The sequence below is a fragment of the Aegilops tauschii genome, chromosome 2, assembly GCF_002575655.3.
Source record: "Aegilops tauschii subsp. strangulata cultivar AL8/78 chromosome 2, Aet v6.0, whole genome shotgun sequence".
NCBI classification, from domain to species: Eukaryota; Viridiplantae; Streptophyta; class Magnoliopsida; order Poales; family Poaceae; genus Aegilops; species Aegilops tauschii.
Genome location: NC_053036.3, coordinates 393,820 through 405,104, shown reverse-complemented (window position 1 = coordinate 405,104; position 11,285 = coordinate 393,820). Strand labels below are relative to the sequence as shown.

General features: G+C 44.8%; 1 protein-coding gene across 1 annotated transcript; it reads right to left on the bottom strand.

The window, feature by feature from the left end:
• Nucleotides 1–2,150: 2,150 nt before the first annotated feature.
• LOC109784860 (AT-rich interactive domain-containing protein 2) lies at nt 2,151–5,394 on the bottom strand. Its single transcript, XM_020343470.4, has 2 exons — nt 4,566–5,394; nt 2,151–3,490 (listed from the first exon to the last, which is right to left on the bottom strand). Exons 1-2 carry the CDS (start codon nt 5,244–5,246, stop codon nt 2,651–2,653), a joined length of 1,521 nt encoding a protein of 506 aa, XP_020199059.1. The 5' UTR covers nt 5,247–5,394; the 3' UTR covers nt 2,151–2,650.
• Nucleotides 5,395–11,285: the final 5,891 nt, after the last annotated feature.

Here is an 11,285-nt window from a genome sequence, read left to right as displayed (position 1 = left end):
GGCCTCCACGCGGTTCTGCTCGGCGCTGGCCTAGTGCCGGTGTGCAGGCGGCCGGAGTCTTGGAGCCGACGACTGTCTACGGTATGCCAGACAGTCGGATCTGTAGTCAGGCAGCTGGTACGTTGCCTTGATTCAGATCTGGAAAGCTCGGTGGTGGTGATCCAGATCCGGTCGACCTGTTTGGTGGTGACTGGCCTCCTACGGCTCCACGACGGCGGTGGTCATCCGAAGGTCTTAGGGAGGGTTCATCTCTCGAGATCCGGCGGTTGACTTCGGCGGTGAAATGCAAAACTACGGACGGCGGCTTGATGCAGAGAGATGGTTGTGCAGCGGCGACGACACATCGCATGTACTGCTGGGATTGCAGAAAAATGGTGGCGACAACACATGAGTGACTTTGATGATGGTGCTATTCGAGCACCCGGTCTAGAGCTCCGGGGTGAAAGCCTAGGTTCGACCGGAGTTGGTCATACCTGGCAATGGCGATATTTTTTACGTCATTACCTTGTTGAAGACATTGCTCGGACATGCTTCAGACTGATTCTTCAGGGTGAAAACCTAGATTCTGGCCTTTGTGGCTGCATCCGGTGACGATGACGCTTGAGCGTCGCTCCCTAGCTTCCTGAAGGTGTTGCTGTTGAAGACCTCATCGTCCATGTGGTGTCATGATATCGTTGGTGCAGATATGGTAATTGTTGTAGTTTTGGCGATCGCTGATCTGATTGCTTTGGGACTTTTTTTGTTTTTTTCCTTGCCTATGCATAGCTTTGGTCGTATGACTTTACTAATTGCCGGCGTGTTTGTATGTGTTGGTGTTGGCTGTGTGCATCTTAGCTATGCAGAGGCCGGGTGTGGGCTCATCATGTTTTGTATCTTCTTGATACTTCATTTTGAGTCAATAAAATCCTCCCATTGTCGAAAAAAGTTGATAATATTTGATATTTGTAGCTCACAAGAAAATAAAAAAAGTTGCCGCATGAAAATTCGCCTCCTCTTCATCTGCCACGAAAGTACCATCTCCTCAGTGATAGAAAGCAGAAGCAGGTTCACGTCTCAGCCTGTAAAATGAAACCTAACACATTCGACGACTGATATATCCTGGAACATCTGTCTCAGCCTGTATATTTATGTTCTATTATGGAAGAGGGATCAAAGAATATGTGTAAAGAGCTGCAACAATAAGAAGAAGAAGAAGCGAGAGATTCATTAGGAGTATGCACTGATGAGTGAACAAGCAGCAGTGTGTTGTGATTTGTTTTGTAATTCTATTATAAGCCTGAACATTCATAATTTTATTAGGGAAAGAGCAAGAATTGCATTCATATCTGGGAAATTAACTACGTAACTATGAAGCCTGAACATGTAAAGCGTCTATTATTAATAAACTCTCAAGCTTCCCCTTTACATGTTCAGGCTTAATAATTGAATGAAAGGGCAAAAGGCAGCATATATTGTATTTATTTCCCCCTTTTCTCCTTTGGACAAAAAAAAAAGGGGGACCAAGCCGCAACAGCATAATGCGTGCAATGCAGCAACAATATTAAACGACGGGATGCATCACTCACACGGACAAGCTAGTTTACAGTTGCAGACTCCTCTCAGATTTGGTTACAGTACTACTACAAACATAAACATGTCCAGCCAAATTATGCACACAAAAAATTAACCACGGGATGGCTAACCAAACCAAATACGTACGTAGAAACCAACCTCAGTTAGCTAGCTCCTGTTTATTCTTCAGATCAAAACCCACTCGGCAGCAGTCAAAAGCAGCAAGATGAAGCCGTCATCTTGCACCACCAAACCTACACAGCACAGCACCACCAAAGAACTAAATTCTAGTACATCAGATCAGACTATGCTATGCTAAAGCCGGTTCCCATTTATCTGTCGGTTAATATGTGACAGAGGAGTAAATGTTGATAATATTTCCCAAGGTTGATAATATTTGACATCTATTTATAGCTCAAAAGAAAGAAAAGAAACAACTCATAGACTAAAACAGACATGTTCTTATTCAGATGCCGAAACCCCAAATAAATAAAACAGACATGCTCAGTCTACAACAAACAACAACTGCAACATTAGTTTCACAACACTAACCTCAACATACCATTCCTATGTCATCACTCCATATCTAGAGAGAGAAATACGACCGGAACGGGCTACTGTCAGTTATACTTTTACCTACTGGTCAATGTACATGTCAATCCACAGAGGATACAGGTATACATGATGATACCACTCACTCAGGTTCTCTCCGATAACAACATACTATTCCACAATGTATACAACATATTAATCCTCTCAGCCCCAAAGATGGCAACTGGCTTGGATCAGCTCTGCCTCTATATATCCTCCTCATCCCTCACTTGTACAAATCAAGTTTACTGTTGGGGCCTCCCCTGCAGTTCTCTGTTTCAAAAATAAATACCAGTGCATTTTTTTTTTTACTTCTGGGATACAAGTCCATGTCAAAACTTCGATTGCTGGCACGGCTCTGAAGACAAGACAGTAAGCAAAATGGTCTAACTCTTTGCTCACAGCAACTCATGTGCAATGTCAACCAAATCAATGAATGGGGACCATTTATAAATCCAAACTCCTTAACAGACTTCAACCAGCCTCCTAGAATGTAATCAATCAGCAACTACTCATCATCCAGATCCATGCAGTGAGTACTTTGGATGCAAACGGTGCGCTTGGTGCTGTCATACTTGGTTGCACTTTGTCCCATACGGTTTCCCAAAAACCTAAACTCTGTCTCTTCCTCATCATCACTATCTATCTTCTTTGGTGCGGTCCTATTCTGGTAACACCTCCGCCTAAGCAGAAAACAATTAAAATAATAGCTCACAAGTTCTTTCCTCGGCTTCCAGCGGAAGGATGACTGGAGATGGTTCCACAAATTCCTTGCTGGAGATGGCGCATAGGTCTGCATTACAGCCTTGAAACTTGCCTCCTCTTCATCCGTCCAAGAAAGGGCAACCTCCTCGCCCATACGGTCAAATCCCCACTGGTAGAAAGCAGAGCCGAGTTCACGTCTCAGCTGAAGCCGCCTTTCTGCAATGTGAAACCTGACACATTCTACTGATCGCGGGATGTTGCAGCTGCAGACATATTCTCTGCCTTTGCCAATACGGTCATGGTAGGTTGGGGTTATTTTCTTCTCATTTTCTGGAGGCCAGATTTTTGTGCCCAGCCATTTGAGGGTTTCCGGATCGCCGTAATTTTCAGGCGGAACGCCGGTCCACTGTGGCACCACTGCTTGATAATTGGAGCCCACTAGTAGTTTGTTCCTCTGCTGACTTTTAGAATGCTTCAACTGTCCGTTCACACTGCTCGCCTGTTCTATGACCGTTGAGGATCCATTCACATCAACAACTCTTGTTAGTTTATTAGCATCCGAACCAGGTTGTTGAACAATTTTGCTGCATTGAACACCAATTCTGGCACAGGTGGTACTCCTGCAGCACCTGCAACCAATTTCCTGCGCCATCAGAAAAAAAAACGTTCAGTTACTATGAATAAGAAGTGTATCCAGTTGCCAAGTAATCGGCTTAGCCAGAAAGGTAAGATTTCATAGCTCTATTTATAGAGGACTATCATCTTTAAGGCAATGAAGCAGACAAAAAAAAAAGTTCCAACCCCTCCATTCTATATCTCTCCCTGCTGGCCCCTTCCACCACCCACAGTACCCGACAGGTAATATCCGGGGCCAAAGCATCAGGGAGATTTCATAGCTCTATTTATAGTATCCGTCATCCCAATGATACATGAGCGAACATCAGGGAGCAAAGATACTGTAGCTTAAATTGTGCACAGTGTAATGCTTAAGCAGGGTTAGGCCAGATTTTGCCCTCTGGTAGGATCCGCGTATCCCTCCAGAGGTTGTAACACATCAAGACAGCAAATGGGAAGTTGACACATTTTGCCCGAACTATATACCACGTCACCAAAATGAAGATAGAAGTAGTTAAATGCTCCTTTTAAATACTCTTCTAAATGCTCTTTTACCAGCATCCAATCTGCACAATCAAAATTAGAAAGAAAAGGAACGGCAATGCTCCATTTGTAGGGTAGCTAGCCAAATAATAAATTTACAAGGGTGTTCAGGCCTTAAAGCACTAATGAAAAGACTGGTAAGACCTGAAGCATGAATTTTAATTTTACTTATGTTTAGGGGAAATAGAACAAATTATCTAACATGTGGATCTCCACTAGTACAGTCCAGTGGCACTAAGGCCTTTAAATTACCGACCACGGGCAAATTTCAGCTGGAAACAAAACGACAATCTTATCCTTCGGTGTATCTTTTACAGGGGTATTTAAAAGGAAAACGACAATCGAAACAGGGCCTAAACTAACGTAGAAGATCAAAGGGATACAGATAGATGTTGCCAGCTAACAATATTCCTCTGCATGTATGTATGTATTGCTGAAGTAATCCAATGCCAATTCTGTATGTATGTCTGTCTATATATGTGCAGTGCAGTGCAGTGATGCAATACCAATATGTCAAACATTATCTTCAGCAACAAGTTTATCAAAGGTGTCGGAATCACCTGCAAGAGCGCGCCGTTGGTCACGCTTGCGCGGCGTGCCCTCTTCCTGGACACCGCCTCCCGCGCCGCCAATGCCACCGGAAAGTATCCATCCGCCAACCCGGCAGCGATGGCGCCCTCCTCCGAGACAGTCTCGGCGAGCCCCCTCACCCAATCCAGCATCCCAGCAATGTCTTCCCTCTTCCTCTTGAGCGCGCCATGCCGCTGATCCCTCCCATTGCAGTCCTCCATCTCAACTCCATTGGCACCGCGGACGCAGAGCAGCTCCTGCCGCATCTCGTCAGACGGCGGTGGTTGCGCCTCCGGGAGCCTCTGGATCCAGCGCTCCACCGCGCCGAGGTACTTGGCATAGATCAGCTTGACGGGCGCGGCGAGGGCCGCGGATCCGGCGGCTGCGGCCCAGACGCCGGCAGAGGGCGACGAGACCACGGCGTAGCCGCCGGCGGCGCGGACGGCGGTGAAGAGGCGGAAGAGGTCCACGCGGCGCCCGTTGCCGAGGGCGGCCGGGAGCGGGCGCGCATCGCGCTCGCCGGGGTAGACCTCGCCCAGGAACGCGGCGAGGATGGTGTCGAACACCTCGGAGGGGTCGGCGGCGTCGTCGGGGATCTGGAGGCCGACGCAGAAGCCGAGGAGCTGCAGCTTGCTGAGGACGGCGAGGGCGCTTGCGGCGGAAAGATCCATGGACGCGGGGGAGGCCTCGCCGGCGGCGGGGTCACGACGGCGAACAACGGCGGCGCATTTTCTCTCTCTTTTTTTGCTGATTTTTTCCTTCCTTTTTTTCTCTCTAGGGTTTGGGTTGGGTGGATGGGGAAACAAAGTTGAGCTTGTGTGTTTAAATATTTTTCAAAATTTGGCAAATATTTGGAGCAATTACTTTAGGCAAATTTGGGTAGTTGTGAGATCAAATTGCCGTCTGTCTTGGTGGTTGGGGTAATTTATACTATAGTCCTAACAAGCCGAACAGATTTCGGAAGTATTCTCCTTACTTATTTCTAGATGTCTCCGAAAAGAGCCCATCGTCCATGAAGAGCAAAAGCAAGTATAACAAGATGATGTAAGCGGGTTATCTTTTTTTTTAAAGCGGGTTATCCTCACCCAGTGGGATCGCCTCGCTCCGAAGCCGCTCGACGGCCTGCCACCCCTTGCCCGAACGCTTTGACCTAGATAGCGTTGCCCGACTATTTCCTCTGGCACCGCCTTCGTTCATTGCATGGAGCCGCCAACATGCACGACATGGACGCCCCGCCCCACCCTGCAGCGCAGCCGCTGCCCCCTAGCATCGTGTGATCCCGTGAATCCCTAACATCCCCGTCGGTAAGTGTTTTTGTTTTTGTTTTTGCAATGCCCCTAATCGCGTTTCATGCACCATGGCGCCCACCTTGCTCCGCTAATTCCTCACCTGCCTCACCCCACTTCCATACTCCTCCCTCGGTCGAGAAGTCTGGCATGCTCTCAATCTAGTATGAGATGTGGCTCCGACGAGCCGCAACCAACCTGTTTGTTTCAGTCGTGAGCAACTAGGTGAGAGAAGTAGGCACCCACTATGAAGAGAGTGATGAAACATCCACTATGAAGAGAGTGATGAAACAAGACAAAACAAGTCAGAATGAATCTCCTCGCTTCTAGAAAGCTCATAATCAACGGAGATTATCCTTTTACCATGCCAACATGCATGGACCCATCGTCTATGGCCACCTGGAGATTCGTTCCACGTGTTTTTTTGGTTTTTGTCGAAGTTTTGTCTTGTTTCTGAGTCTTACATAACGTTTTGGTGGATTTTCATTGTGTTTCAAAGTAATGTATGGGGTAAAAGGAGAATGTATTGCTAAACTTCTATCTAGCTTCACCTCGATTCTACTTCTTCAAGAGTGTATCGTAATAATTCATCGTACTGCAGCGAGCCCCGCGTGCACGAATCTCCAACACGTCAAACAGTGAATCCATGCACGTTATTTATAGCATGCATGATAGAAAACGCTTCCCATCATATATGCCAATATAAAAAAGAGTAAAATACATTGGAGGTCCTAATTCTTTTTTATTTGTGTCAAGTTAGTCCTATATCTTACAAAACGACTATTTTGGGTACTAAAAGAAAGCAAGTTGTGTCATCGCTCATCCTAAACTCGTCCACGTCCGTCTGACTAGCACCCGTGGCACGTTGACCACCTCCACATCGAGCAGATCACTTGACATTTGGTGAAAAAGACCCAGCCGTTGTGATTATTCCCGTTCCCGCACCTTTCTTTCCCTTTCCCCTCTCGAGTGCTTTTGGGCGGCGGCCGGTTTCTTGGGGCCATCTAAACGGTGGCGGGAATGGCAAGCGATGTCACTACCATGGCTGGAAGCGAGCCCGTCGATCCGATTAAGACATGAACACGACGAGCCCCGGACCACCCCCCTCCACGTTGCGGTAAGAACCCTAGCTTTTCCTCCCAACGATTTGGCCATTCTTCGGTTTCATTGGGATGATTATTTGTATGTTCGAGTTTCTTAGGACATAGATTACATGAAGCATTGACATTAACCACATTTATGTACCACTTATGTCCGATCTAGGAACTAGGGTTTCAATTGATTTCGAGTTTCTCGGAAATTTCCCTTTTTTCTCTCACCAGGACCACCTGAGGATCATTTTGCAGTAGAGATCACTAGTAGGAAAAGGGGCTTTTACCCCGGTTCATAAGGGCCTTTAGTCCCGGTTCAGGAACCGGGACTAAAGGGTCGTTACTAATGCCCTAGCCCTTTAGTCCCGGTTCTTACACCGTCCACGTGGCCGGTGCGGGGAGCCCAGGTAGGAGGGCCTTTGGTCCCGGTTGGTGTCACCAACCGGGACCAATAGGCATCCACGCGTCAGCACCTGGCAGGAGCTGAGGTTTTTGTTTTTTTTTTGAAAGGGGGGGGGTTTAGGGGTTTTGGGGGGTTAATTTAGGTTGTTATTAGGTAGCTATTAGAGAGAAGTGTCCTCTCTTATATCTCCGTGCTTGGTTTACCAACGCTAAGTACTGCTATGCCTAAACATGGCTTAGATTGAAGTGAAGGCAACATGTGGTGCATGTCGAAAGTAATACTAATCCGGACTTGATCAAGTTTGGATTGTACTACTTTCGACACGCACCACATGCATGTTGCCTTCACTTCAATCCAATCCATGTTCATTTCACCCGCTGATATATAATAACTCTTCATGCACGCATCATGCATCATCATATATAATAACAAGTCCTACTAATCATCATCATACAACTTCTACTCGTTATTAATAACAAGTCATATGATCGATCATCATCCTCACAGTCATCGAACCAACCCTACTTAATTGTTCTTAGCACATGATCATCAGTATTAGGTAGGACCGAAATACCCTCTTTAAGGTAAAATAGCATAAAACAATATAGACCCTGACTCTCCATTATGGAGAATGGAGATCATCCTGTCTCCAATTCTTGCGCCTCGCTTCCTTTTGCTTCCAAGAAGCTCCTTGCGACTGTCCATATATTTTTTCCATTCTTTGATTTGCATGTCTCCACTTCTTTTAGAAATCCGGTATGGACAGTTGAGATTCGTAGGATGACCTGGTTGTATATTCAAAACATCAAGCCTACCATTCTGATACATCAAATGAGGCACACAATCCTCTGGGATTATCTGTTGAAAAACATAGTAATAACTTCATAGTTAGCAATGATAATGCACTAGTTTTAGAACTATGCAAAATATGCACGGATGTCGTAATAGTAAGAAATCTTACCAGGGTATCTTCATAGTAGTTACCGTAGTTCACCACGTGCACTAGTGGCACGTATGGAGGACCATAATGATGAGGAGTTTGATTGTAGATATTGTAATTCTCAATATCAGTACAAAATCCGACCAGATGAGTTTTCTCCTTATAAGTTAACTCAGAGCCATTGGTGTAGTAGATTCTGTCTACCATGTTCCGCACATTGTTTGAACAATCAAAATAAGCTGTCAACTATTTTGAAATGAACAATATAAATTAGCTAATAACTATGTTTGAGAAACTCACATAGCGGTAGAATTGGAGGCGTATCAACAAGGACCCAAATGTCCATATTGTCTTGCTCGATGTCAGGATCACCAAGATCCATGGTGACAAGCATACCCTCATCAAAACCATACATCTTGCAAAATGCTTCCCAATTTTTGCAACCAAAATGGGTTACGCTCTCAGAATTATACAGCTTTACTTCAAAATCTATATCATGATGGGTCCTTAGGTGAATTTTCTTTGTTTCCATACTTTCATGGTCTTCAAAACCCATCCTCTCCAAGACGTAGCGTCTTGCATGGCATGGGATAAGCTAGCCGAATTGTAAAAGATGAAAAGTACACGTTGAAATAGTTGAAGTCGTGCTTAATTATGAAAAAATAACACTTGTCGTCGTTGCGTACCGTTTCAACATCGAACGTCTCCTCCAGTTTAATACTGAAGCGCCGATCTTCGTCCAGGTGAGGCCTGTCGCACTGACCTCGGTCGTCGTGGCACCAGTCGCACTCCCCCGGGAGACTTTCGTCGTCCGAGTACGACATTTCCTATGTTCATATATAATTCAAATATTAAACATCTACAATTAAATATATGTACTAAAAAACCTAAGTTAGATCATTATTATTCATCACGGGTTGACTATCGGTTTGTCGAGTCTTTTCTTGAAAACTCTCAGCTCACGTGGTGTATACATTCGACCGTTGGTGATGGTCGCTCCTCCCTTTGTCCCCGTGTGCATTACACCAAAATGTCTAGCTAGCACACGGGAACAAAGGAGAAGCGACCCCCACGACAACAGTCGGGATTCTTCGTCCTCTCATATATATATGGTGGAACTCTCCCTCACTGATTCCTCTCTGACATTTGCGACCGTCGGTGATGGTAGCTCCTCCTTTCGTTCTCGAGTGCATTACACCAAATTGTCTAGCACACGGGAACGAAGGAGAAGCTACCCCCACGACAACAGTCGGGATTCTTCGTCCTCTCATATATGGTGGAGACTCGACAGACTTACAGTCAACCCGAAATATCGTTTAATTATCTTTCTAAAAGAGGATTTGGCTGGTCTCACCTCGATGTCGGAGGGAGCGGTGACGGGGACGACGGTGGGGATGATGGAGGGGCCGGGGGGGCTCCTAGATTTCTGCGAAAACAAAAACCCTATAAGCTATCAACTAATCATAGTGCTCTCCAATTTTAGCATTCAAAGTAGGATCGGAGTAGTTTTCCACTTTGAGCATTCAATAAGCAAAATCAAATCACAAAATAAAGTAGTATTCAAATTAGGATGCATTCAATTATAAGCAAAACTACATCATCTCCATGCGTCCGTACATCGCCGAATATTATCACTAATACACCTCGAATACTATCATACATATAGCATCGCTAGTACAACTAGAACAGTAGCGCCCGACGGACATCGGCGCGGGCGGTGGACACCTAAAGGGACGGAACCATCATAGGATCATAGCTCCAGTGAGATCCCTGAAGAACCTTCCAGGTACTGTCGAACCTGCCCTCCAACGCAACCATATAGCGACGGACGTGCTGGTCCTCCTCGCTGACACGGTGACGTACCTCCTCCGCGGTGTCCGGAAGCCTCGGCACCGTCACTGGCCCACGCGAGCGCCACCAAACAAGGATCGGGTCAACGATGGGCTGGTTCCTCACCAACCTACGCCCACCGGAAGGTAGCACCTCCCAAAACCAGCCCGGCGGAGCCCAGTCCCGGACATGGCCCCTCTGATCAAGCCGGCCTCCTCCGCCGAGTCAACGACGAGGATGCGGGATAGGCATCGTCGACGTCGATGCGGGAATAATTGCTTTAACTAAAAAAACAAACTAGTTCTATTAATTTCCTTACTATAAATAGAATAAAGTAGTACTTACTAAAAATAAACTAGCTAGTTTAACTAGTTCTATTATTTTTCTAACTAATTCTATTAAACACTTTCTAGGTAGTACTTACTAAAAGTTATCGGGGAGGGGGGTACATATATCGACAACGACATACCCGATAAAAAATAAGAAGAGGAAGAAGACGCAAAAAAAGAGAAGAAGAAAGGAATAGAGGAGGAGATCGAAGAAAAAAAAGAAAAAAAGAGGAGAAGAAGAAGGAATAGAGGAGAAGAAGAAAAAATAGAATAATATATTATTCTATTTCTTCTTCTTCTCCTCTATTTCTTCTTCTTCTACTCTTTTTTTTCTTCTTTTTCATCTTCTTATTTATTTCTCCTCTACTTCCTCTCCTCTTCTTCTCTTCTTCTTCTCCTTCTTCCTCTTCTTATTTTCCTTTTTTCTCTCCTTCTTTTTCTTCTAAATATGAACATACATAAATGACTTTGATCATACACAATTTCTATGAACAAAAAAAATCATAAAAATTCGATGAACAAAATTACAACAGAAAAAATCATAAAAATTCTATGAAAAAAATGATATATTCTTTGCATATGAACATACAAACATTTGCATATTCAATAATAATATCACCAAAAAAATCTAAACTACACATCTAATTAATACATCTAAATTACAACAACTAAATTATCTAACTACACATCCAAATTAATACAACTAAATTACAAATCTAACTACACATCCAAATTAATACTACACATACAAATCTAATTACAACAACTAAATTATAAAACTACACATCCAAATTAATACTACACATCCAAATTAATAGCTAGCTAGGGGGC